This window comes from Agelaius phoeniceus, chromosome 3, assembly GCF_051311805.1.
Source record: "Agelaius phoeniceus isolate bAgePho1 chromosome 3, bAgePho1.hap1, whole genome shotgun sequence".
Taxonomy (NCBI): Eukaryota; Metazoa; Chordata; class Aves; order Passeriformes; family Icteridae; genus Agelaius; species Agelaius phoeniceus.
The window spans coordinates 55,241,958-55,269,281 of NC_135267.1; the positions used below are offsets into that span (position 1 = coordinate 55,241,958).

The window sequence follows — 27,324 nt, forward strand, 5'->3', positions numbered from 1 at the left end:
TTACATGTGCACTACAGCAGCCTCATCAAAAACAACCAGTGGGGCACTGAGAGGAATTTACACTCTGTGTAACACAGGGAGAGCTGAGATCTCACAAGGGCTATAAATGGAAGAAGGAATGGAGCCAAATCAAGCACACAGACCAACTGTATCAACAAGTGTGAGAGCTGGAAGGATGTGTGACAGGTAGAAACCTCCTGCCTTCCTCTCTCTCACGTGGAGTGTGAGGTCTCTTGATAAGTGTGTGCTGTATAACAATGGGGCAAGCTGAGCTGGTGACAGTAAAATTTTCAATAACTGCATAGAAAGGAAGAGCCCGGGAAGAGATGGTTCTTGTTGGAGAACTAAAAAAAAATGGATGGAGTGGGCAATGGAGGAGAGCCTATAGATATAAATGAGTATTTTGGAGCTCGATACTGAGACATATAGTCTAATTTGAACTTGCTGAGACTTGATTTGTGAGATACAAGTTCCTGAAGCTTTCAAATGAGGTGGGCTTACTTCTAAAGAGTAGACTTACCTATGTCTTTTACTGCTGAACCCTGGAGTATAGCCAGCTATTTTCATCTGGAAGGAACAAAAGTTTCTCTGTTCCAGATTGTCCAGTTAGGATGCATTGACCCAGATTACAAGAGGCCGTGCTGTGGGGCCTTGATGGTAGCTGTTTGAGAGGAGAATAAATCAGAAATCTGAGAATCAGCTGAGCCAAAGGCATCAAAACCCACAGAGCACATCACTTTGAGATAGTAAGTAACAGAAATTTCATGCACTGAAATTCTGTGTATAATTAGGACAGATCAAGAAGGTGACAGTCAGTATGATGTGCTACAGGAGATCAAAGAGGCTTCAAGGTTAGAGTAGACAGATTGAATTTCACCTCTGTATAGATTAACAGATAATATAATTTAAAACTCCTGTAGGTGGCTGCTTCTTCAGATAGCTAGTTAAAGAAGCCATAAAAAGGAAAAGCACCTCTGGATTTATGCATGAGGGACTGTTTTAAAACTCTCCTACTGAAGGACAGTCAAATTCAACATTCTTGTAGGAATGAGAAAGCCTCCCTGAAAAACAACTTAATCAAAACAAGGAAATCTATAAAAGGAAAATAAAAATGAACAATCCAAGACTGCTAATGGCAAGCCTAGGGTTTATAGACTGTGTATTAGACATTCAGAGAAGATGCATTTCTCTGGTTCAGAATTATTCAAGCAATGCAATTAAGCTAACAAAAAAAAAAAAAAAGATACGTCTTTTTAAACAACAGAAAGAAACCCACTGAAAATCAGAAGTTATTCCTAACCGAGGATAATGGAAAAGAATATAAATTGTGATAGATTCCAGAAAGTCATGCTCTTAATAATAAATACACATATTTTAAGGAATAATTTTCTAAATAGTTAGATGTTGCTAAGACGTTCTTTTTCAGATAATTCAGAATCAGAGTGCTAGAGATTCAAATGCAGTAGGAGTTAAATATGCTTTAGGTGTAATCAAGATATAAATGGACATCTCAAGAAAGAAAGGGGCAGAGGAGGAAAACTATATTAATTCTTTTTAACAGTGAGTAGAATAGCTCAGGGAATTTCCCACTTGGGAGTCTTCATTCATGGGGAGAAGTCAGAAGAACTGCCTCAAACAGAAGTGTCAGATTTAAAGTGAACTGATAAATGCAGAATCAAAATTTTTTAGGCATATAGCATATTTATCCGTGGCTTCAGGATGAATTGAGTAGTTGTAAATTGAGTTGCTTGAGGCATTAAATATAGCTTACGATATTTTTCAAAACAGGTATTAATATTGAATAGACACTGTTTATTCAAAAGAAAGACAGGGTGTTCCAGGAAACTAGAATCAGAAGATCTGGTTTGTGTTCCATGGAAATCACTAGATCTACAATAAAGGATTTATACCATTTCTGAAATGTGGCAAAAATGGGCAAAAATCAAGACTAGGGGTTTTATGTAAAGGACATCCTGCCTTATGAATCTGTTTGAAGGATTAAATGAATATGTGAACAAAGGCTCATTTGATTAATATTGTATTTTGATTTTCAAAAGGTTTTGACAAGATCTTTTACCAAAACCCACAAAGGAAAGTGTAATGGGATAAGGAGAAAAGGTTCTTTCATGGCTTAGTACTTGGTTAAAAGAATAAATGGACCATTTTCACAGTGATGATCAATATGAACTGTTGAAAATATTCATATTTAACCTGGAGAAGGGATGAGTAGGAAGGTGACAAAGTTAGCAAGTACAAAATCTTTCAGCATAGAAAAATGAAAGAACTGCAAAATGTTCAGAAGGATCTCAAGATAGTGTCTGGGTAGTAAAATAAATGATGAAATTTTGTAGCAATTACAGGAAAAGTAGAACACTGAGAAAAGTAGTTCTACTTGTACAGTGATTACAGCGATTTCTGAATTAAGCACTATCAGTTGTGAAACAGCTCTTGGAATTACCTCGGACTGTGCCTCAGGTCTGTCATCTCTGTTATGTGTCGGCAGTAGTCAAAAACATCAATGGGTCCTTAGGAAATACTACGTTTTTCTAAAAAAACAACAGAAAAAAATCATCAGAAAAACCAATCAAACCAATTTACAGTATGCACACCCTCTTTAAATAATGTATTAGAACTGGAAAAAGTGCAGAGAAGGACAACAGAGATTTTCATCCATACCAAGCAGTTTCTGTGTAGAGATATTGAGTAGGCTTAGGAGTTTATGGCATATGAATTAAAAATGTCAGGGAGGATATGATAGATGTATATTGAAATCACAGATGGCATGGATAAAGTGAATGGTTACTTTCTCTTTTCTATGATATAATAATTAGATGGCAAGAAATAGAGATTTATCACATATCAATGTTTTCTTTCACACTATACAAGGCTAAATGTGAAATTCCCTGCTGGGGAGCCTTACAGATTCTGAATGTAAAAGCACGTTGAAAGGTCTTCAGATGAATTAATGAAAGAGGAAGTTTTCAGGGACTGTTAGATGCAAAGAAGTAGGGATATGTTTCAATTTTCAAGATTTCTAATATGCAGATTTCTGGAAACTCAGAATTCAAATCAGTGTATACTTGCCCTATTCTTACACTGTTCTTACATTCTAGCCTCTCTCAGATGACTCTGAGTTATAGATGGTGGTGTGAACAACAGTAAACACCTCCTTATGTTAAACCTACTAAAAGTGTTGCTTTGAGCACTCTAACACACATATGTGACAATAATAATGGCAAATGAAATACATCTCATGTTTTCTCCCTCTTCCCATAGATTTATTGCCTGGTTTCTGTCACTGCAAGACTGGCTATGCAGGAGAAAGCTGCAATCGATGTGCCTTGGGTTACACAGGATATCCTGAGTGCCTGCCCTGCAACTGCTCCCTTGAGGGCAGTGAAAATGATGACCCCTGCATAGGTCCCTGCATCTGCAAGGTATGGATGTCCAATTCTTCTAAGCCATAGAAAGTCAAGTCCAAGTCTTCTAAGCCATAGCCAGTACTAATGGTACTGAAAAATTGCATTAATGCCCTTTTATTATGCCAGAGTATTCCACTGTTCTACCTGGCTGTGTTAGTATCTATGTTAGCCACTTCTCACAGAACACTTGGTCCTGGTCCTACAAAATCCTACACGGTCTTGTGTCATCCCAGAACTCACTTCAATCAACATATTTACCTAGGAGCTTTGTATGCTGCCTGTCATACAAGTCCTTAGACATCTGTAATGAAGGGACACTTACAAAGCCTGTGAATCACTTGTCTCAAACCCCATCCTCATCTACTCAAAAACTATATGTTTACAGTATTGTAACTTCTAAAACTAACCTGTAAATTTGATTTCAAAAAGAGAAAATGGAGCGAACTGATGATCTATTAAAAGAAAGTTGTCTTGGAGTTGTCATTCTTTCCTGCCTTGGGATGGTTGCTTAGAAATCTCTAACATGTTTAAAAAAACAAAATCTATCCTTTCTGTAGGATGAATGTCTTAATTTCTGGGAAGAAAATTTAAGAGGGTTTTTCTCTGTGTGCCATTGGATATCTCCCTCAAACTATATCTTGATATTACATTGAAATGCAAAACATTTTTAAGCAGATGCATCCACTTATAAAGTACCTAGCTATCAGAAAGGCTTTATAAATGGTTGTGCTTTCTAAGTCACAGTCTAGTAAGTGACCATGAATATGCCCAAAGGACTGCTCACTGTATTGTTGATCAATTTTTCTGTACTGTATTTGTGGGAATTCCCTTCCAAAATTTAGTTAACAGAATTAGTCACAAATGAGAATTTAAAAGTACTTACATGACATTTTAAAATACAGGAATGTATGTACAAAATGTACAAAAAACACTACAGTCTCATGCTGCAGACACACACAAAGCTCTGGGTTGACAGCTGAATAGCACTGAAATCTACTCAGAGAATTAACTTTATCCTCACTTTATGTAACAGCCACATGCTCTCTGTCAGAAATAAAATCATCCACATCATATTTCTAATTACTTAGCCATCAAGTCTAGAAGATCATAAGAGGGTGATTTTGCTATGTTCTGGCTTGGAATGGAGCTTTAATGAAGATGTATTATGCTTAATACCAGATAAATACTGCTTAATGATTCTTACGATGTTATTCATATAATGCCAAACTGACCTGTTAGTACACACAGACCAAAATGAATAAATAAAGAATAGAAATAAGTGTTTCTATCCCAGAGAGTTCTCATTATATGCACTTTTCTCTCAGTGTTCATCTTTTGTCTTCTTTGTACTCCTCCTTTTTAAGTGCTTGTGGGAGAAAAATGATAGCTTTTGTACATAGCTGAGATACAGATACATACACATTTAATTTCACTAGCAATCTTCAAATTCAAATCAAAGCAGAATACGGTCAAAGGGACACTGAAATCATCAGATTAGTTATGCTCCATGTGAAGAATAAAGTGGGTTGTCTGGTTAATAGCAGATCTTAGGAAATGCTTCCCTTCTTTTAATCACATCTTTCAATTACCTATGATGAGCTTTAAATTTGCTAAAGATAGTTTTCTTGTAAAGGAAATTGCTGAAAAACAGTCCTAACTGGATAGGCTTTGGAACTTTATGAAGGTATGTGTTCAAAGTTTCATCTTTGGATAGCTTAATACTGCACTGAAAAGTATTGAGAAATACATGGGGTTGAAGAAACATTGCTTTATTTGCTGAGGGATAGGTTAGATCTCCTTTCCACCTCTGATTTTTATTATATCTATTATTCTCTGAATTTGCTGCCTACTCAATGGAGTTCTACAGGTTTTACTCACAGATGATATTTGTGACTGCAGAGTGGGCAACTTTGCATTTAAACACATTTGTTTTGCAGTTCTCTTTTCATTTTCCTCTTCCTGCTCTGCACACACTAAACACATCAACACAGTATGAAATTTTGGGACCAGTGTTCATAATTGTAGTTTCTTAATTAAAGGGTGAGAGTATCTGTGTCCAGATGTTGCCCACATTATTATTCACGTGAAACATGGGTAACCAGTTGATTTTGACATACCCATGGTAGTAATAGGCATTGATTAATCCCAAGATTTCTAGTGAAAATGTGAAAATGCCAGTCTTGAGATTATTGAGATGTTGAAGTTAAATGTAATTATCTTATAACCTTGAGTTTTATTAAAGATGTTTGTGGTTTGTTTAATAGTCTGAATGATATTATTGAAGAGGAGTATAGAGCACAGCAGTAGAGATAGAGCAAAGATACTTTGTTACACATATTTTTACTGTATAATTAGTGGTGAAGACATTAAATTTTCACTGTATCTCCCTTTTTGCAGATCATTGCCACTTTCACTTTCTGCACACTGTTTCTATTTTCTCTTAATTCACGCACGCTGTCCTTTCTCCCCATACATCCCCCTGCTTTGCCCCATTTTTGCCAGATTTGCTACATCTTAACCAGGAGGCTATCAAATGGCTTTCAGTGAATTTACTTGGGTGCTGTGCATTTTGGGCTATCCTAGACTGTGCAGTATAGGCAGGGTTTTTAGAATGTGCTCATTCTCTGCTGATGTCAGTACCTGTGCATTCCACAGAGCTCTGTCTCCAGCTTTAAGGAGACTGTGCATAATACCTCTGAAAGAGGAAGAATTTTCTGAGTTCTGTTGGGGAAAACACTGAATTACTAAGCCAGCACCATATCATAAGCCTCCTGCCACACACTCTGTGTAGAAAACCTCACTTTAATTTTGCCTATAGGACAAATTGATTTATAGTGTAAGATAGTAGGATTTAATGCACAACGCAAGTTTTCTATGAAAAATATAATTACAAAATGCTAAGTTTAAAATAGCTGATATATATTTAGTGCCTGTCTTCCTGCAGGGAGGAGTTTCCAAACCTGACTACATGGCTGGCAAACACATGTAGTTATGGAAAGAAGAACTGCAGCCCATTTACCGGTTGTATTTATCCTGAATTCATCTATTAGTGACAGATCTCTGAAAAACTGATACTCAGAGTGATTAGTAGAACTACTGCCACGTACCTGTAGTTTCCATCAGCTGGATGTGCATGGATTTTGTCAGCCCTAACTATATACTATAGTTGTTGAGGTCATAACATTGTGCCATGCTTCCTTCTCCTCTGAGACTCTCAAGTGTAAAGGAAATAAATTTTATATATATTACCTGAAATTAAATATGTCCATTCATAGAGATGAGAAATGACAAATCTTTTATTGTTCAAATTCCATGTCCTACTATTTACATGCAGCCACATAGAACCTTTTACTGTGTAAAGGATTTGCTACTAACATTCACAAATAAGAAAGTCTTTCCTATAAATGTCTTTAGAGTCCTCCTGAAGAATAAAAAACCAGTGATCTCTGATTCTCATCTATGACATCTGAAGTAATACTCTAATGTACCTTTCCAGGAGCATGTTGAAGGAGAAAACTGTGACCGTTGTAAACCAGGTTTCTTCAATCTTCAGCAAAATAATCCCGAAGGCTGTGAGGAATGTTTCTGCTCTGGGAAAACAAATGTCTGCAGACATTCTCCCTTTACTTACAGAAATGTAAGAAAAATCATATCATACCTGTACATATCTTTGCTTTGTGTTTTTTGTGTTGTCACTAGGTTTTTTCCTATTAGAAAATCATGCATGTCTCTTATTTTTCATTTATCTGGAAGAAAATGCTTGTAAGCTTTGTCAGTCTTTGTGAGAAAGTTCTGAAATAGAGCAGTTAGAACAGTGAAAAGCACAAAAGAAGCTATAACAGTATAAATTGAAGCCGTGTGCATAAACACAGTCCTGGAATGTGCATACATAACTACTCCTGAATTAAATGCTCCATATCCATAGGGCAACCTCTTTTCCAGGTAATTATTAAATTTCTAGACCTGAAGTAATTAAGAATTTGGAAACAGTAAATGTACAACACACAGCTTAAGTAAGAAAAAAGAATGCCTTGCAGGGGGCATTTTGAATGCATTTCTTTTGTATGCTGCATTCCTAGGAAAGGATGTGAGAGGGAGATGAACCTGCTGTTCTTATTTATACGATAGAAAAATGTCTTTAGCCTGCAAATATACTCTAAACTGTAAATTAGTTCTCAAAGCTCAGACACTGATGCCACTGAAACGGATGTTTGCTACATATTCATGACTGTAGATTGAGTTTGGGATATGTGTTCTAGGTCTACTAGATCTTGATTTTGGCCATATTGTTATGCTGGAAGTCTTCAAGTAACATCATATATGTCTAATGTTCTCATTTACATGCCAGCAGCTGGGAAATTTTCCATTCCATGGCTGAGCTCATTTATTGTTCTGCTTGTATCTGGGCTCCAGAAGCCATCTTTGCACAAACAGTGTGTTCTTCTCTAATGATTAATTTCTAGTTATGGGATTTCAGAAATTCAAGTTCTGGTGCTTTCCAGCACCAAAAAGATATAAAAAGTATATTTGGCCTTCTAAGTTTTTAGAATGGAAAAACATTATAAATTGTGCTGCCTACAGCAATCAGAAAATGTATATCCATTTGTCAGTTCATTTTATGTACAATCTGTGACTGATACTATTTACTAAAAGCTTTCAAAGTATTTGTAGATATTCTTGCACATAGGTTTGTATGATGGAATTCCCTTCTTTCTCTGGACCATGAAGCACAGAATGCAAATACTTGCAGTTCTTTCAAACTGAGAAGTTATAATTCCTAGTCATATACCATAGGAAATGTTTGCTGTTTTTACTTTGTGTTTGCCTTGGTTTCTGATTAAACTTAATCAGTTTTTTAAAAAATTGAAGAATGCGAGGCTGTTACTATTGAAATGATCAATGTCCTGATTCTTACTGTAATGTGGGTTTTATTTATTCTTTTTTTTTCTATCATTTTAGATAGAAGACATGAATGGTTGGTATCTGACTGACTTACCAGGTCTCATCAGAGTTATCCCCACGCAAAAGAGATTTGATGGGCATCAGCAGCTTAGCATCAGCAATGTGGCTGCACAAAAAGTACTGCCACAGATTTACTATTGGAGCGCACCCAGTTCTTATTTGGGCAACAAAGTAAGTGCGGGTGGTACTTGCCTAAACACTAATTTGATTTATTGGGAAAAAAGGTAAGGCTTTGAAGAGGGGTGGAACTGAGGGAGAGTAAAATTGGTTAGCTATTTGACTGGCAAAATTGCAAGCAGAAAAGAATCACCTGTGTGGAGTATCCTTTTGAGGTAAGAAGGTAGACAAAATTAAGTATCTATCTTTAACCTTGGGCCCTCTTTGGTCTCCTGCTGTCAGGTGTTAAAGTACAGCAAGTTCACAGCATTGGTTTTTGAATGAACTAGCTGGTGTGTGCTTCAGCTTGGCCTCTTCCCACCTTGTACTCTGCTTTGAAAACCAGTTCCCTCATCTGCTTTTCAGAGATGCAGGTTGTGTATCAGATGTTGTGGGGGTGTTTAGTGCTTTTCAGGAAACTTGTGTGTGGGGAGCTCTCTGCCCTGGAACTCAGAAAATGCTGTTGTGAACTTTGTGACAATTTTGATGTGTGTATTTAAATCTGCGTGTATCTAAGTGTGCATGTGCACACATATTCACACCCCACCAGTTAATACCAAATCCAAAATACTTTCATGAAAATCTCATTTTTTTTTCCCAGAGAGTAGAGTTGAAGACTGAATGAGTCTTAAATGTGAAGAAAGCTTAACAGCTTTCCATTTCCTGTAACCCTGATTATGTTAAAACTTATCAGAAATGCTAACAGTGATGTATTTGAGCACATTTTCCTCTGTAGTCTCTTCAGGCTAGTCAACCTCTTATTTATTTATTTATTTCTTCCTGTTGGCTGAAAATCAACATGACAGAAGGTAAGTGAGCAAATTGAAACTAAATATCATCATTCCGAAGAATTGGGCATCCTTTTCATGGCCTATAAATTGTTAAAGAGAGTCAGGCTCACTTAGCTGGGCAAGAGGGAGTTTCTTCTATAATATTGCATGTCTGGTGAACTTACCCTGAAATGTGAACTGATACTTTTCCTTACAGAATTCCGTCTTGCTTCTAGCCAGTGAGCGAAATAATGGTAGGAATATGCACACATTATTTGAAAGTGGAAGATATTTTTTCAGTGTAATTTGGAGGTCCTTTGTGGTTACTGTCAGATATCACTGTATGAATGAAGCAATTTGCCTTAATAACTGAATCATATAAATTTTTGATACTACAATAACAGTGAAAGCACGCAAATTACCACAGTGCATCTTAACTGTCATGTTGCATCACGTAAACTATAGTTGTAATGACATGCCTAGGCCAGATGATTTATTCCATGGAAAGGGAAATGGAAATAGAATATTGAGAGTCCTTATTTGTAAACTCAATAAAACATTTCTCTAAATAGCTGAAACTGAATAAAACCAAATAGCTGAATCTAGATAAAAACATCCTTTCTTGAGAATAACTGCTAGCTGTAGAATAATTGGTATGTCAAAGCATACAAAATCTTTAAAAATTTTTGTCTTAAGAAACATAGAAAAAAAAACTTAGGAAATCTTTTATCAAGATGTACACTTCTATTGTCATTTATAAATCTTACGTCACAGGATGCTGCCTCTCCTCTATATCGCTAAAATTATTGCTCTTAAATAATATTTCCCAAAATAAAATTGCATAAAGAGAGGTAGTATTGATCCTGCATTTCCTAGTTTTCAAATATAGCTCAAAAAACTTAAATCAAATAATTCTTTTATTATGAAGTTGGCATGTCCTGTGTGTGCCTCCACAGTGTTGATTGACATATGTGTGCTATCTGATTGTTTTGCATCCACCTCCAGCTGCCTCTTTGGAAGGAAGAAACCATTATAAATAGGATGCCCCTGTGCAGCCTTCAGCTTTTTCTTTTTCATCTGAATCTGGGTGACACTACCCTATGTGATACTGGTCTTTGACTGTGTCTCATAGGAGACATTCTAAATAACAAGAGGCTGTAGATGGTACAGGATTCTTGTTTATGTCAGAGTGGGAGAAAAACATCAGCAAATTAATTTAACATTACCATGTCCTTTTAGACTTGTAAATATATATGCTGCTACCAGAACTTAAACTTCTTTGTATAAATTCAAGTAACATTTTAAAAACCCATATAATATGCATTTGAACTGAGAAATTGAACAATGTTTTTGATGCAGAATACATTTGGGAGTAATCTGGAGGAATTTAATTTCTAGAAATAAAATACCTAGTGGATAATTTGAGAGAACAGATTTAAAATGGTTAGTATTAAGGTTTTAGTAGGTATCATAAAGCAGTTTATATTTCTTGCCTGCCTACCTTCCCATAGCCTACTGAGCTAAGGATTGCAGCAATCATGAGGATTTGTGCTGTGTTAGACCTTCTAGAATCTGAAAAATTGCATTATTTTAGAAACTCTAATTACATTTTAGGTATTTGAAAACCTCATTTTCTTTTAGTTAGCAGTTTCTTAAACTTTTTTGACAATAGATCTATAAGTTTCTTTTAAACATGTGTCCATGCTAAAATATTTTATTAATTTGTCTGGAAGTGTTATGAGTTACAATATGATAATGTTTGATAGGAGCACTGAAAAGAAAGTATAAAATAAATTAAAAGTTAGATACCCAACTCAGCAGGATAATGTGAAACACTTGTTTCTTTAAAATCGGTGAAGAATGGTTAGGTGTGTGCAGTATTTTGGAAGTCTAACATTATGTATACACTCTTCTTTAATTTGTATGATGGGTAGAAGCTCCTTATAATTAGACAAAAGTAAACATGATATTCAACATATCTAAACATATGACACCTGTTCCCTCCCCTCCATGACACAAACATGAGAGGTGGCTGAGGCCACTTGAAATTCCATGAGGAAACTTCCATCTTTGGGTACATGCTTTTTTTTTTTTTTTTTTCTGTATCTGCAGGTTTTATCTTCCTTTCTCTGCCAAGGGCAAGCTTTAATGTGAGGGTTGAGATTTACCTTGCCTTTTTCAGATGATTAGGGCATTGCCTTTGGTCAGCAGTTGCAGGTTAGTTCAGTCCTTAGGTGGAGTTCGTCTTAGAATTCAAACCTCTGGACATTGTTAGGTCTCAACGCACAGCAAGTAATACATCCCCTCCCACTCTGCCATCTGGGTTTTAGGCAGACACTAATGCTGCCATTACTCAAACTTCAAACAACATGATGGAAACCCTGAACCACTTTTTCTCCAAACCACTATATGCATACTGACAGACTTGGATTGAGACGTTTCTTGAATTCACCCCTGTTTTTCAGGAATCATTTAAATTAGTTGTACAGCATGATCCCATTCACTGTAAGTAAGGTTAATATAAGCTGATCCTTCATGAGGTCAGAGCATGTTGAAAATTAAAGCAAAAATATTTGAACATTTAGCTTTGTTATCTCTTGGAAAAGTTCTTGCAGATCATGTTTGTCAACTCCATAGACCTAAAGCAGCCATATGATAGATATTGTTCTTTCTCTGATTTCTAGTTAAAACCAAGACAGCTGCTGAAAGTTTTGTGTAGAGTCTGTGCATAGAGAACAGGAAGGGGACTTTTTGACCCTGTCCCTTCATTTATTTTCTTCTTATTTTATAATTATCTATTTGCTAATAACCTATTTGCTGACTTCACTAAGTCATTGTTTTGTTGAGTCCAGAAATGAAGACACTGTAATGAGCCTGTAGTCAATTCATGCAAATTTAAAAAATCTGTCAGCCTTTTTAAAGTACTTCAATGGTGGAAAACTAGATTGGGGTAGAATGAGCAGTTTGTTTTGTGACATATTATCTATTACAGACTGCCTAAAATACCTCATAGGATTAAAAATTGAATTATAAAATAATCATAAACTAGGTCCTCATAGCTTTTATGTTTATTTCCTTCCATTTGTTTTCATTTCTTGGGCAATTCTGATACAAAAGACGGAATAATGCAAGCAAATTGCAGTCTATGGCTCCCAGGGGGGAAGGGATGGAGTTGAGACCCAAAACATAAAGAAGCGTAAATAATACAATAATCAGCTGGAACTGAAATGCTGGGATCAATTGCCCTGAATTATGAATGCAACTAAGCCCAGAAAGCTTCATCTAGTATTGTCATGGTTTCAGATCTCAAGATTTTCTTGTTCATAGGACATGATGCAGTTAAAAAGACCCACAACTCCCTTACTTTTAGTGCCTGCCTCAAAAAGGAAAGCAATCTAACATAATACTTGCTGGTTTAAATGGATGAAATACAAGTTAAAATGTAGTTGGAAGCTACTATTTTTACCATCAGTCGGTTTTGAAATTATTTGGCCTAGTGAAAGTAATCTAGCCTAGAGAATTCCAACACTCAGCTGTGTCAAATTCAGCCGATAGGCTGATTTTTTTAAGCATGTGTCTGTATTGCTTTTATTGTCAGGGAAGCAAAATAGTGCAGCATAGGTGGGCTGGTAGGATCTTTGTGTATCTTTCTATGAAAATCCATTATTTCAGGTTGTATGGACAGTTTAGGCCACCAGTAGAAGATTTTGTTCCCTGATGAATATGGGTTGTCCAAATTTAAGCAGGTCACCCTTTAGTGATCTACTGGTAGTGTGTGAAGTATCTGCTCACTGTGTGATGGTAAGGCCAGTATTTCGTGATGAATTTGCCTTTTTTATACCCACTGCACATGAAAGTGTTGGCACCAGATTTGAATGCGTAGCAAAGCACTTCTCCAAGCTTGCCATAGTAAATTTGGAACAGAGTAGGGAATAATGTGATCCTCAAGTGTAAGGCATAACAACCAAAACCAGTTCTGTAGGGACATCTAATGATTCCTAATATATTGGAAGTATGAGTAGGATGAAGTAGTTGGGTTATATGCATGTTACCCATATCTATAAAAGAAACAGTAATAGGCATCAGCAGTACGTAGTATGCAAGAAATGTCCTTCAACACTCCTGAATATTCAGAGTTGCTGCAAATTTCAGATTTTTTTAAGTAGTCAATAGCCAGCTCGTGGCAGAAAATTAAAGCGATTCAGTTAAACCTAAATTTAAAATAAATTTTGTAAATTCAGCACTTCAGTATCTTTTGTCTTTCATATTGGAATGCATTCTTCTAAGAAAAAGATGGTTTATTTTATTGGTGTTTTTCTTTTTATAACAAGTAACATTAAACTGATCTAAATAATTCTGTTTTATTTTAAATCACAATCTAAACTGATCTGACTGAAACCAAGTCACCATGGTAATCAGACTCACTCAACAGTATGATGTTGTCTTCAATTCATACAAATGTGCCATTTATTTTATTAGCACTTATTTCAATATAGCTTCTAAAAATTGAGATAATAGGTAGAGTCAGATATGGAAAAGATGAGACAAACAGAGCAGACATCCCAGGAAAGAACAAAACATTTTAAGGATTTCAACCACCTGATGCTTTCTTTAAGTTTACTTGATTTGTATTTCATTATTTGATTTAGAGTCTTTATTTTTATTGAAATATTCTTTCCGTTTGGCAGCATGAAATGGCCAGGGGTAGGTAGGTCTCTGCATTCTTTCACAGCTGTGGCTTGCCAAATTTGGCTTGATCCCCAGTAAAAAGTGCAACAGTATTAGTACTGTCCTACTTGGGGCTCAGCTACCCATGACTGTAAAGAACTACCAAGAAATAAGTAAATTTTGCACACTTTGTTCCTCGTTAATGCTTTTAATTATGCTTGGGTAGCCTGTTGGGACAGTTCAAGTGCAGCCATTATTGTGATTACAAGGAAACTAAGGATGCCCAGTAGACTGTTACAGCCTCTTTGAGCCTTGGAAATGGGTTGAAACAGGGCTCAGACTCTGCCTAGCTGAGAACACTGACTGCAGTATTTCACATATCCCATGTTACATTTAATTTCTTGGTGCTAAAATCATCTTACACTATCCTAGATAAAAGAGGAAATTTACTGTTGGTGAAATTATTTCATAAATCTCAAGTGTCTTTGTGTTACCTGCTTGCCCAAGTCTGCCTTGAAGGCAAGGGTTTCAATCAATAGAGGCAGTTGAAAAATGGAGAAACAAGCAGAAAATAAAGCAGTTTCACAGAAGAAGGGAAGTGAATGCTAGAGAGAGAACACTGAAGGGTGATAGGAAATAATTAAAAGGAAGTAAATTGGCGGAATATGCTTTCCAGCTTGCAAAGTTTTACTCTCTGATTTCTTTGATCCCACATACTAAAATAATGAAGGATCTGAAGAAGCAGAAGAAAAACAAAAAAGGCTTTGACTTGGGAAGAATTTATATATCTGGAGGTTTGTACTGAGGGCTTATCACCATGCAAAGATATATGGTGATGATTCCCAAGCTAGGGATAGCTAAATTAAATAGTGGTTACTTAACCACTGCAAAGGAAAACTGAAATTTATGAAAGGGAGGATACATTGGGATTTTGCTCTTCTTATATTTCATTCCTCTTATATACATTCCTCTGCATGCTAAATACTTCATCAGTAAATAAGTGTTTGCTTTGAAAACTATATTTAGAGTTCCTTGCTCATCACAGGGTACCTGTAAGTAAAGTGTTTAATCAAGTTTTACTCACTTAGATTAATCAGAGAGAATTTATAGTCCAAACATCTAGTTCATATTGGGTTACACAGGATGTGATGAAGGAATTTATGCCCATCACCAGAAGGGTATACTTGAGAACTACTGAAAAGTCATCCTCAAAATATTGAGAGCCGTAAAGAGTTAGTTTTATGTTTAGTTTCCAGATTTCCCTTTATGAATAAATAAACTGCAATTTCTGTTTGATTTACCTGTCCCCCATAATTTACTTCAAATTTAAATGATTTACAAATTCTTGAAATAGAATGTAATTGAAATTGTTGAGTTTATATAACGCATTAGTAGCACTGCATGATGCCGCTGAGCTTTAGTTTTGTAATTTGTGGTGTTCCATTTTGCTTTCCATATCAAAAAGGCAGTATGCAGCAGGGCAGAAATACTGAGAATTTCTGATAGTGCATAAGGGAAACAGCCTTTAGCACAAACCATTTGTTGTATTTTCAATTTGTGCTATATTGTTTTTGAAGTTTGATGTGCTCAGTAGCATCTGACAATCTCAAGACTGTCCTTACAGGCAGCTTCTCTACAAGATAGATAAATTCTGTTGTTTCTATTTTACATATAGGATAGAATAGAATAGTCTTGCTATTGTACGTCTGCCCTTAGAAACTAAGTTTTGGTGCCTGAACTGGACTGACACACTACCTTGTGTCATTATGAAGTTTTAAGACCAGACAGGTGTAGCACCAGTGCCCAAATCCAAGTGCTAATCGCCCGTATCCTCATGCAATTAGGAAGTCTGTGTGTGTGGATTTATGAGACTCATATTTTATTGTATGGGTGTTATGGGAATTTTTAATCATTTCACAGATCTGGGAGACCCAATCCAACTAACTTGGTAAATAGCATTTTACATCTATTGTCATTAACAAAAAGGTTGTGTGTTTGTAAAACAAAATATTGGCAGGAGTCACTGATTTTTCAAACACAAAGCAGCATTACTAACAAGAGTACAGAAGATGCAAAGGTGGTATAAATGGTTGAAAATCATACAAATTCAATTAAGACATCATTAGTGAAAGAAAATCCAAACTGATATTCAAAGTGTAGACAAAGTAATGCTTTTTTAATATATTTTGTGTTAGTTTATGGGAAGCAGTACTCATTATGGCTGTGATAAGCAGCCAAGGACTTGAATAATGAAATGGTAACCAGACCTGACAAGTAAGTAGCACAGTAGTGATCAGAAGCTTGAATTATTTACTTAGTTTTAACTTGTGTTTTCATAGAGTCATCATTCTAAGCACATTAATACTGAGTATCATGCCTTGATCTAATACCTGAACAGAGTATGAAGCATCATTTAAATCTTGTACATCCTGTATCTCATGTACACTATCCCATGTCTCATCTACCCTGACTACTCTGAATGGACTCATGCTGATTTGTGAAATCTCTAGAAAGCAAAATGAGATCCATTACTTAACATTCCTAGTAAGTTTGCATACTGTAAGATGATCTTTAATAGAAGAGAATAATGGAAGAAGCGATTTTATTTTCCAGAGAGAAACCCTAGCTTTATACAATATATTTCTTTAGAAAGTGAGAATTTTAAATACTCCGTAAGTTTTTAGAAATGTGGATTACCATAACTGTAGAATGAATTTGTATTTGTCTTCTTGCACCCAAGATACAAAAGGGCTAAGACCTCAATATTTGGCATATGGAAGGGATAATCATGTGCTAGATCCTTAAGCTGAACTGCAGTGAACTATTAAACAAGTGGTTTGCTGGATGATGGAATATTACCTGCAAAGCAGCGCTCCTCTCCTAGAGGCACATCCAGAGCTAACTCAGTTGAGCCAATTAGGCTGACTGTCTCTTCAATGTGTTGTGACCTATCAATGGTAATAGCTTATTGTGATGATAAATGAACCCATCTCTCAAACTGAAGCCTGAGTACACACTTCAGCAGTTTCCCTGAATCATAGGGCCATTACCTATCAACTTCAGATTGACAGGAGTGGCAGCAGCAAGAGCAGATGGCATGCATGAGTAGAGACAGATGATTGTTTTACCCAAATGAATGGATTTGGACTTATTTTTGGTGAGGTTGTTTTGTGGTTTTGTGTGGGTTTTTTTGTGAGCCTGCCTTAACATTTGATATTTTGCTAGAATGTTTCTGACAATACCTGCAGTACCACCCCTGTCTCCTGAGATGGCTGGATGAATTTGTCATTGGTATCTACATACCTTTTCAGTTTCACAGGCACTCTCTGTTGTGATACAGGTTAATGCTTTTTTTTTTTTTTTTCTGATTGTAGAGAGTGATGTATGTTTGGCCCTCTTAGCTCTATCACTTTATTTTCCAGAGCTAACTTCCTCAGAAAAATGGGCAAGATAGAAGAACTGTAACATTATCAATATTTTTCATTATTTTATTACAAGTTCTTGAAGCTGTAAGTATTAAATATCATTAAACACCTGACACTTCTGGATCAATTCCTTGGCTATTTAATTCATTTTAGAGACAGGAAAATTTTTCACAGTGAAGGCAGTCGTTTTAAAAATTTCTGTGTCAGTTTTCTTCTAGGCTTTTTTTTGTTATGTTGAGGATTTCAAGTGTGCTTTATTAATTAAAAATAACAGTGCCAGAGATACATCCCTTCAGTTTGACTTCTTAAAAGCTTATTTTGGTTATGATTCAGTTTTTAAAATGAAATTGCAGAAGAGAAATGGCTGTATATATTCCTGAACCACATCTCAGTTATCTGTAGGATAGCTCCAGTGTGCTCTGAAGGTGTGACCTGGAGTGAGCAGTCCTTTTAAAAAGACTTTAGGCTGTGCAAAATGGCAAATTAGCCAAATTAGCCAGTCAGTACAGCAATCCTCTCCATGGCCATGCATCTCTTCCTACCAGGAGGTTTCCTGGCATGTGTCCTGGTGAGCTCTCCCTCACTGCAGCATATACTTGACCATGCAGTTACTAAGGCAAAACTTCACATTTGCTTTGCTGTGAGCCAGGTAGCTTGTTTGCAGAAATATTAATGGATATAAATACAGGGAATAGTAATCTGTAGTTTTCCATCAATATTGTATCTTCTGTGCTCCAGAAAAACCACAACACAGTACTTCATTTACTTTGAAGTTATTTGAAGCTTAGATGATCAAAGTCTGTCATATTAGAGAAGAACTTTTTCTTCTTACATACTTTAAATTAAATGCAACAATGCAGAGCTGTACACATATCTAGTAATTGTAAATGTTTGCCAAGTTAAAAAAAACCAGATGGAAAAGTTAAAAAAGTGAAATGAAAAAGGAAATAATAGATCAGTATTCTGTTCTTATTAGGTATGGAAAGATTTCCTAGCTTAATAAACCTAAGCAGTCTAAAGTAATAAAACCAGTGGACCAAAGCTGCATTTTCTAACTTAGAAAGTAGGTTTGTAACTACAGATGCCTTTAAAGATAATCAAATAAATAGATACATTGTTTGGTCAGCTGTGTCTTATTACTTTAATGTGTGAGCTAATTATGTTTAGCCTGCTGTGATGAAAAGCTCTTTTTCAGAGAGAACTTTCTACAGTTTTTTGCCGAGTATCAGCTTCGGTCCTATGAGGCCCAGTGAATTTTTCCTCTCTTTCATAGGTGATGTATTAGCTCAGTGTGTTAGGTAGATGCACAAAATCCAGTTTTGTCACTGTTCTGTGTCTTTTGTTTTATATCAAATAGGTGATAAGTATACCTATACATTTGAATAAAAATCACTTTATACATACATCTCATGTGTTGAACAGAAATGTGAATGTGTAGCACGAAGGATGAAAGAGAATAAAAACTGCCACATGAGATGAAAAATTACAGAAAATTAAATAGAGGAATGATCAGGGCAACTTTTTTTCAAAAAGCTGTCAAGCTTTTATGTTAGAGCTAGCTGGCAATGGTGCGCTTCTTTGGCTTTTTTCAGTAAACATTCTCAAATTTTCTATTTGAAACATCACAGAGAGATACTTTGTTTCTGAATTTGGAAAGTGCGATCCTCTTTGGCTTTATTGGAGTTGGCTGAGTAACTGCAGTGTGCCTTTGAGGAAATGTCACTGCAATTTTCTTCCTTTGTTTCTGAAAAGACACTTGCAGTAGTGGAAAAATCCTAACATTTGGTAATAAATTGGAGTTGTTTATCCTGGAGAAAAAGCTCAAGGGGACCTTACTACACTCTATAACAACCTTAAAGGAGGATATAAACAGATGGCCATGGGTCTTTTCTCTCAGGTAACACATGACAGGACAAGAGGAAAGAGCATCAAGTTGTGCCAGAAGAGGTGTAGATTAGAGATTTGGAAACATTTCTTCACTGAAAGAGTGGTCTAGTATTGGAACAAACTGCCCAGGGAAGCACTGGAATCACCATCCTTGGAAATGTTCAGAAATGTGGAGATGGAGTGATTAGAGACATGTTTTAGTGGTGGATCTGACAACATTACAATGATGAATGATATTCATCACAGAGTGCTTTTCGAACCTTAATGGTTTCAGGATAACTCAGAATCTCATATTCCTACCATAAGTGTGATCAAATAGATGATTCTATCAGTAAATCACCAGACTCATTACCAGGCCTTCCCAGAGCTGCATGAAACAAAACATGGGGTAGGCAAAAGAGCTCTCCAAATGTCAGTCTCTCTTGACTGCTCCTGCACTGTCTCAATTTTGGATCAAATAGAAGTGCATTCACCATTCAGCCTCATCAATCTGTGAAACCTGTTTGAAAATGTATGACACAATGCAGTTCTTCTTTCAATTTACTTAATTAAAAATCTAATGTTTTTTCTGAAAGTTACAGGCAAAATTGAAATGGCATAAGAAAAAAGCTTCTCAACTTTCAATGCAAGTTTTTGTGGTGGAAAAGAAAATTATGAGGTTCTTTATTTAAAATAATGACAGCAGTAGCTTTTCACCTAATTTATATGTGTTTATAAATATTATTATTGACTATAGTGTACTTTCAGTCTGCCATTTATATACTTGTCTGTCTATGAGAACATTATTCTAGGCAAACATGAATAACTTAGATTGAGATACTTTTCCTGCAAATTATTATTTAGATGCTTTGTCTACTTTGCTTCCCAGTACTGTGAAGGTTTTTTTCATATTCTTGTTTTTGAGAAGTAAGATAATTCTGGGCAATTATCTGTCAATGTATTGTACAGAGAAGTAACTACTCTGATCACATTTTATGTTCCAAAATGTAATCCACCTTTGACTTCCTCTTGAGATTTTTTACATTATAGTTCTTTCAGGCTGTCTTTTGGTATTTTGTGTAGTTAAATGCTGCATTTAGAAAATGGTTGTTCTATAGATCTATGAAATGTTTCATGACAAGCAGCTAAGGTAAAGCCTTATAGTAGATCCATAAAGAAGTATTCCTTTGTTTTTTTCAAGAGATTCCTAGTGTTTTTAACCCAGAAAATCTAATCTAAATACTTATGTAGGTTTCCTGTATGTATTTTGCATGTTTTATTTTTGATTTCCATTTAAAATTTGCTAATTTACATCCATTTATGCATTAAAGATATTTAGAATATGTAGTGATATTCCACACTGCCACACAGCAGAAGACTGTATTTTTCAAATACAGAAATTTGGGCCAATTTGAATCATTTGAATTGAAGATGACAGATTATTTCCTTAGTAACATTATGGAATTTTTTTGTGTTTGGAGAAAAATACTTAGTCTAAAGAGATTTTGATCTGACCTGTTGAAATCCTGCTGACATTTCCACAACACAAGTTTAGTTTCATATTCAAATATTAAAATCTTCAGAGAGCTGAAAACCCACTCTCTCATTCACTTTTTAGGAACCTGAGATTGTTCTGCAATGCTCAGAACAGCAGCAGAAATAACTGCAAAGTGGCTACAGTCAGCTGTGTCTTTGAAAATGATGTCCCAGGGCTTCCTGCCTGTTAACAGCATGCTGCTTTCTAATATGGGAAAGGCCAGTTTTCATAAATACTAGGGCACGTATGCTATGGCTGCAGCATTTCATAAAGCACTGAAAACACTGGGTATTAATGAAATGTCTTCACTTTGCTTGAAGAATGTGGGGAATTTAAGTTTACAATTCAGGATTTATTTTGCTCTAGGCAGGTAGTGGCTACCACTTTAAATAAGTGGATGTTAATTAATGCTTGAATGCAGCAGATATTACATTGGATAATGTGGACACAAATTCACCTTATTAATGGAAAAATCCATTATAATGAGTAGATTGCCATCTTGTTGAATTATGATGGAATTCTTATGGAAGGATAAATGACATCCATTTTAAAACCTAATGGGTATCATTATGGTCAGTGTTAAAACAATGAATACCAAATGAATGAGTAATAATAAGAGGGACACTAAAACTAAATTTTATTCATTAACTCAGTCGGTAAAAATGTGTAATCAGTACCACAGATTTATGTACCTATCCTAGTTAACTGTGCACGTGCTTTGGGCAATCTGGGACCCTCAGGAAAATTTGACCAGAGTGGCAAAAGCATTCTTAACCACTTCAGTAGAAATACATATATATGGTTTATGTAAAATACTGAAAGTAGAAAAAGAAAAAAAGCCTGAATACTGCCCAAAAGGCCATAAATAGTTTCTTTTCTTCTGTGTACGAAGAATCTGAAATAGAAATCCCTGCAGAATGGCAATAGCATTTTAGCAAACATTTTTTAATTGATGTGCTTTATTATCCTGACTGTGTGAACAGAAATGGGAATACTCAGTGACTTGAGCTACCCTGATGAGTACATCTGCTTGGGACACCATTCAGCATCTCATCAGGAGCCAGCATAAAACCACCCCATCAGGCAGGTAGCTCCTGCTACAAGTACATGGCATGTTCACTGATCTCAAACTTCCCAAAGTTCTTACACTTGTCCATAGGGCTGCTTTGGAATTGTAAGCTCTATGAGGGTTTTTAGTAGCTTCTCTTTATTAATTAATAAGTTAACTTGTTTATTTTTTCCTTGTTAGTTTTTGTGTCATCTCACCACAGGGAAATTCAAATTGCTGCAAGCTTTAGAGACAATTATGTTGTTAAAAAGTGGTCTAAAAATATCACATGAGCCCACTAAGTTCTTTGTTTTTATGAGGGAAGAAAGGAAAAGGTGGAATTCAGAAGGGGATTCTAACTAGGAAGAGTGTAAATCCATACTTACATGTGATCTAATTCTCATGTGGCCAACTAGCAAGAAAAAGAAGAGTAGTTTTAAGCACGTGTAATTTTTGTGGGCAATTTTTTGTACCGTGAGATTGCTAAGGCAAAAATTCTCCCATTGGATCTCAATCAGTATTGGGTATACCTACACACAGTTGTTATTTTATTACAGATCTTTGATCTGCATCTATATTAGGTATTCTGTGAATCAGTACAAAGTATTCTGCAGTGGCTCTGAAGAGCTTTCACCTGCAATACTGAAAGAAGTAGAAGCACAATCTGTAATAAACCATTACACTGCGAACAGGATTCACCCTGCAGATCTGAAGAAGAGTTTGTCCTGAGAGAGGGAAGATCACAGATTCAGGTTTAGAGCAAAGTCTGCCAAGTAGGTTTTTTTTTCCTCATAGAAAACAGAGAGATACATGTTAAGACATTACCTTCGGAGTATGTAGCTATTACATTCAAAGGCACCAAAACAAAGGTTTATACTTCTCGGTTCTTTACATAGAATCAAAAACCATTAGTATATTTCTTAGGAAAAGACAAGTTTGAGGATATAAAAATATCTAAACTGCACCAGAGGAAAGTCCAACCAGCCCAGCAGCCTCTTTATAATCACAATGGCCAGTAAGTGCCAAGGGAAGAGTGTAAGCTGGTAGGGATATAGTGATGCATCATCACATACTCTCCTAACCTCAAGCCTGTAGCCTTGGTACCTCTGAACTCATAGTTTTGGTCTTTGGTTTAAATGGTCTTTATTCATGCTAAATGCACATTAAAATTTTAATCACATGATAAATAAATAAATGAAAGTTTTGTTTGAGACACCAAGTCTGGTTCTGTGGCAGCCCACTCTGTGTCCTGCCCTCTACCATTTTTATTTGATTTTGAGAGGTCCCTTAGAAATGGTTTGTCTGGGAAAATCTAGGAAAATCAAAATTTGCACTGGCAATCCAGATAACTGGCCTGGAGGCAAAATGATCTGTACTTCATAAAAGAACTACAGGCACAAATGGTTGTTTGCTTCTTGTTCAGTCAAGCTATGTTATAAATTCCTGTCTATTGCATTTGACACTCATCAGAAAGAAGGAAGATATTTTGAGATTATATCGTAGGAAAATCCTTTTATATGTCTGTTTTTCAGGGATGAGTTATTTCTGTCTTCACATTATAATCTGCTAATTGTCTAAAATAATTATGTTAGCAGTGATTAGAATCTGTATGTCCTTGGTATTAACACTTTAAGAATTTTTAAGTGTGTTTCTGATTCAGGTTAGTATGAAAATAAATTAACAACATATTGTTATCAGTCTTCTAATTTATGTGATTGCATCACACACTCCATTTTTGTACTGGAGTATATCAAAAGTAGTGAGCCCTGGAAAGTGATCTGAGCCAGTACTAAAATAGCTAAATAGGCTTGAAGAAGGGGAAGCAATAAATCAGATCTAGTAGAATCATAGGAGGATACAGAAAAAAGAATTACTGTAACTACTTTTCAAGGCATATTCTGGTTTCTCTTGAGTGAGCCCATGCAAGAAAAATAGTGCTACAAAACATGCCTTTCCCATCTTATGGTGTCTCAGTTTTATTGTAGGAATTAAGTCAATACTTCATCCTGTATGGTAGAAAATTATATTTGATCATGCCCTCCTCCTTTTTAGTCACCAGCTCCTCAGCTGTGGTAGAGCTGGTGACTAATACTGACCATACTCCTTTAAAGATGCTCCAATTAATGATATTTTGCATATTATCAACATAAGTTATGAGGCAGAGAAGATGTACTTCATCTTCTAATATCTTCTCCTAAAGTTTAAACATCTTTCTCTGGGCCATAGGAATGACAATGTGTGTCCTCAAAGTGGAATTGTGATTTTTGTTCCAAACTGCATACTTATTCAGAAACAACTCTGCATTGGTGCTGTCTTGTGTATGCCTGGAGACACCACAAGTTGCAGATGGCCAATTTTTGGTTGCTGAACACAGTTCCACTGAGTGACTGTTGCTATTTCTTGTAACACGTGATCCAGTATACAAATGTCTAACAATGAATGTAATTTTTAGATGTTGTTAGTCATATCTTGGTTCACATGTCTGTTAAGTTGCTGATTAAGCCTTTTAGGTATTAAAACCCCATGGACTTGAAAACAAACTCTTCATAACAGAAATTACTGTTACAGCACTTTGACTAGAAATAAAGTCTACAAAAATGCTCAAAGGGTATTGTGGAGTTCCAGGGAAAAAAAAAAAAGAAAAAGTATGGCTTTGTGAGGCAAGTAAGCAAATAATTGTGCAAAAACACATGACACAGGTACCACAGCAAGTAACTCACTTCAGGGATCCTCCTCCTTTCCAAATGTGCACTGCATTAGCTTAGAGCTATAAAAACAATCTGACCTGAGAAATTCTCATTCTGTAGGGACTCAGGATTAGGTCCTGCTCCAGCAGTCAATTCACTTAATAACTTCTCATGTCTGAAGTTACATTATCCACTTTTCCATCTTTTATGGGGTCTAGCTAAGCTAGATCAATATCCTGAGGAAATGTGGCTTTCTATTTTAGGATGACATTTTCATACTTGGCAGGATATTATCTTCATCAACATGTGTACAATATGGTACTAATTTATGTCTGTTTCTTAGTTTGGCAAAAGTCTTGCACAGTGTATTAGGACTTACAACTATTACTTTAGACAATTTTAAATGCTCTTAAAGTATAATATACTTCCTTATTTTACTGTAAAACGATACTCTATGGAGTCAAGAGCTATAACTATACTGAAATGAGGGTCTAAGCACTTAATAATTTTCATGAACTCCTCATTCCAGTAGGCTGAAACCGAGGTAATAAAATGGTGCTTGGGCCAAAATTCAACATACAAAATTCTTTATTCAGCCATATGATGGCACTTGGATTGAATGAATTTTGGATACACAGATGACTAAAAATGAAAACAAAAGTTTGCAAAGTAGTTTTTGAGCTACACTGTCAGTTATTGTTCACATGGGTACTTTAAGGACATGTCTGTTTTATTAATCTAGAAATTGCTCTGTTCTCTAGTTTTGAGGCCACTGGTATTGCCATATTATTGAAACACCATGCTGTTGAATCAAGGAAACTATTAAAGAGTACTCAAGTAGTGGGCAGTTTTGGGTGCCACAATACAAGGAGGATGTAAATCCACTAGAAAAGTGTCCAGAGGAGAGCAATGAAGGTGGTGTAGGGCTTTGAAGGGAAGAGATATGAAGAGCAGCTGAGGTCACTCAGTTTGGTCAGTCTGGAGAAGAGGAGACTGAGCAAAGACCTCATTGCAGTCTACATACACCTAGGTGAGTGCGCAAAAACTTCAGACCACATTAATTGTTAAGCAGGATGAGAGTCATAGAGAAAACTGCTGTAAACAATTTAAGCAGTTGTGATTTTCTGGCTTACCACACACTTTATCAAATCAACTTCCTAAATGGGAGATGCAGAAATCTTGCCAAATAATTAGGTCTGTTCTGGTGTGTTAAGTTCACAAGGCAATTTTGATGACTCCCTGTGTAACCACGAGAGAGGCAAGTTCCCACAGAGGACAATTCATAGCATTTACTTATGCTCTACATGAATTTAGGGATACCCTCTGCTTCTCCACTGACAGTGGAGGAGCACTGGGAAATCATCCCTAAAGTGAAATAAGGTATATAACATTAGATGGGGCTAGAGTTCCTGCAGTTCCCAGTTTAACCTGAAAATATTCAGCTTTGAAAAATGCTTTAAAATGCTAACAAAAGCTTGATAAAATGGACCAAATCCTGACCCATTCATGAAAAGTACTTTAGGCTGTAATTTATGTTGGAAATCTCTTTAACAGTCTGCATTGGACAGTTTACTGTGCAGTTACACTTTTTTAAATTTTACAATATAAAGGAAGCTTAAACACAGGAAATCTCATTGTCCCTCTGGTATTAAATTTATGATACAGGCCTGTACAGACAAGTTGGATATCCTGTGCAATAACTCCCAGATCTCCAAGCAGGGTGACAGCTCACAAAAAGAATAGCTTGTCATTTTTCTCAATTACAAATGAAACTAAGATACAATGTCCTGTGTGTAACATAACTGTAAGGAAACTACAGTCAATGTAATTTGTAAATAAGGGTTTACACATGACAGAAATGTTTATATGCAAGTAATTGAAGTGCTTGGTGTGGCAGGTTATAAAACATCAGCTTTCCAAACTATAATCTTTAAGTCAAAACACATAATTTATATACATTGTTAGACTCAGCTCATGATTGCAAAGGTCACTGCTCCATGCAGTCATGGCTGCATATTGTTCCAGTGGACAATATAATTACTATTAAGAAATGTTTATATATTTTAGCTTTCTGCATAAGATGAAGTAACCTCTCAGCAGCACATGACCAGTCAGTTATTTGTAGATCCTCAGCAGACCAAAGCAGTGTTTATTAAGTAATTGCCTTAGCTCTACTGCTACCAGCAGGGTGTTGTAAATGTTCTGAGATAACTTTTAATAATCTAGGTCAGGTATTAATTGCTGAATTCCCAGCCTCTCTAGTTCAGACTGCTTCCAGTTCTTGCACCCTGAATATAAAAAAAGTGCAGTGCAATAATTCATTAACTTTTGTACAATTTTGCACTAACTTGATGCTGGTACATCGATCAAAAAAATCTGATGAAAGCATTTGTGTAATAGACAAAAGTAATATAGAGAGTCTCCTTAAAATAAGGAGATAACTAAGTGAGTTGAGAAATAGTTTTAATTGAATGGAAACACATGAGAAGAACTCTGAGTAAAAACAAGGTCATCCTATGCCTAGATAGATTTCCAGGAAAGCAGTTACTTAACTTCTGTGGCATTTAATTGAAATTAAATGTGCTGAAAGCTGCATAAATATTTGTGCCACCCAGGAGAGTGTAATTTTGATAGCAGTTCATGTCCTGATGCATAGTCAATGTTTTCATACCCTCCTTTGAACTTTAGCATAAACTCTGGGGTCTGCTCTTACCAAGCAGAAACTCCTGCTTTTTTATAAAACAGCGAAATGAAAAGGCAGGTGTGGAGACACCTGTGATTTA

At 35.9% G+C, this 27,324-nt stretch overlaps 1 protein-coding gene across 3 annotated transcripts in view; it reads left to right on the forward strand.

The window, feature by feature from the left end:
* The window catches only part of LAMA2 (laminin subunit alpha 2), a 335,441-nt gene that overhangs the window by 133,485 nt on the left and 174,632 nt on the right, over positions 1 to 27,324 (forward strand). For all 3 annotated transcript variants that reach the window (XM_077175288.1, XM_077175290.1, XM_077175289.1), the window contains exons 10-12: positions 3,277 to 3,437; positions 6,919 to 7,059; positions 8,382 to 8,555. In XM_077175288.1, coding sequence (XP_077031403.1) covers positions 3,277 to 3,437; positions 6,919 to 7,059; positions 8,382 to 8,555 — 476 coding nt within the window. The remainder of the gene's footprint in view (positions 1 to 3,276; positions 3,438 to 6,918; positions 7,060 to 8,381; positions 8,556 to 27,324) is intronic.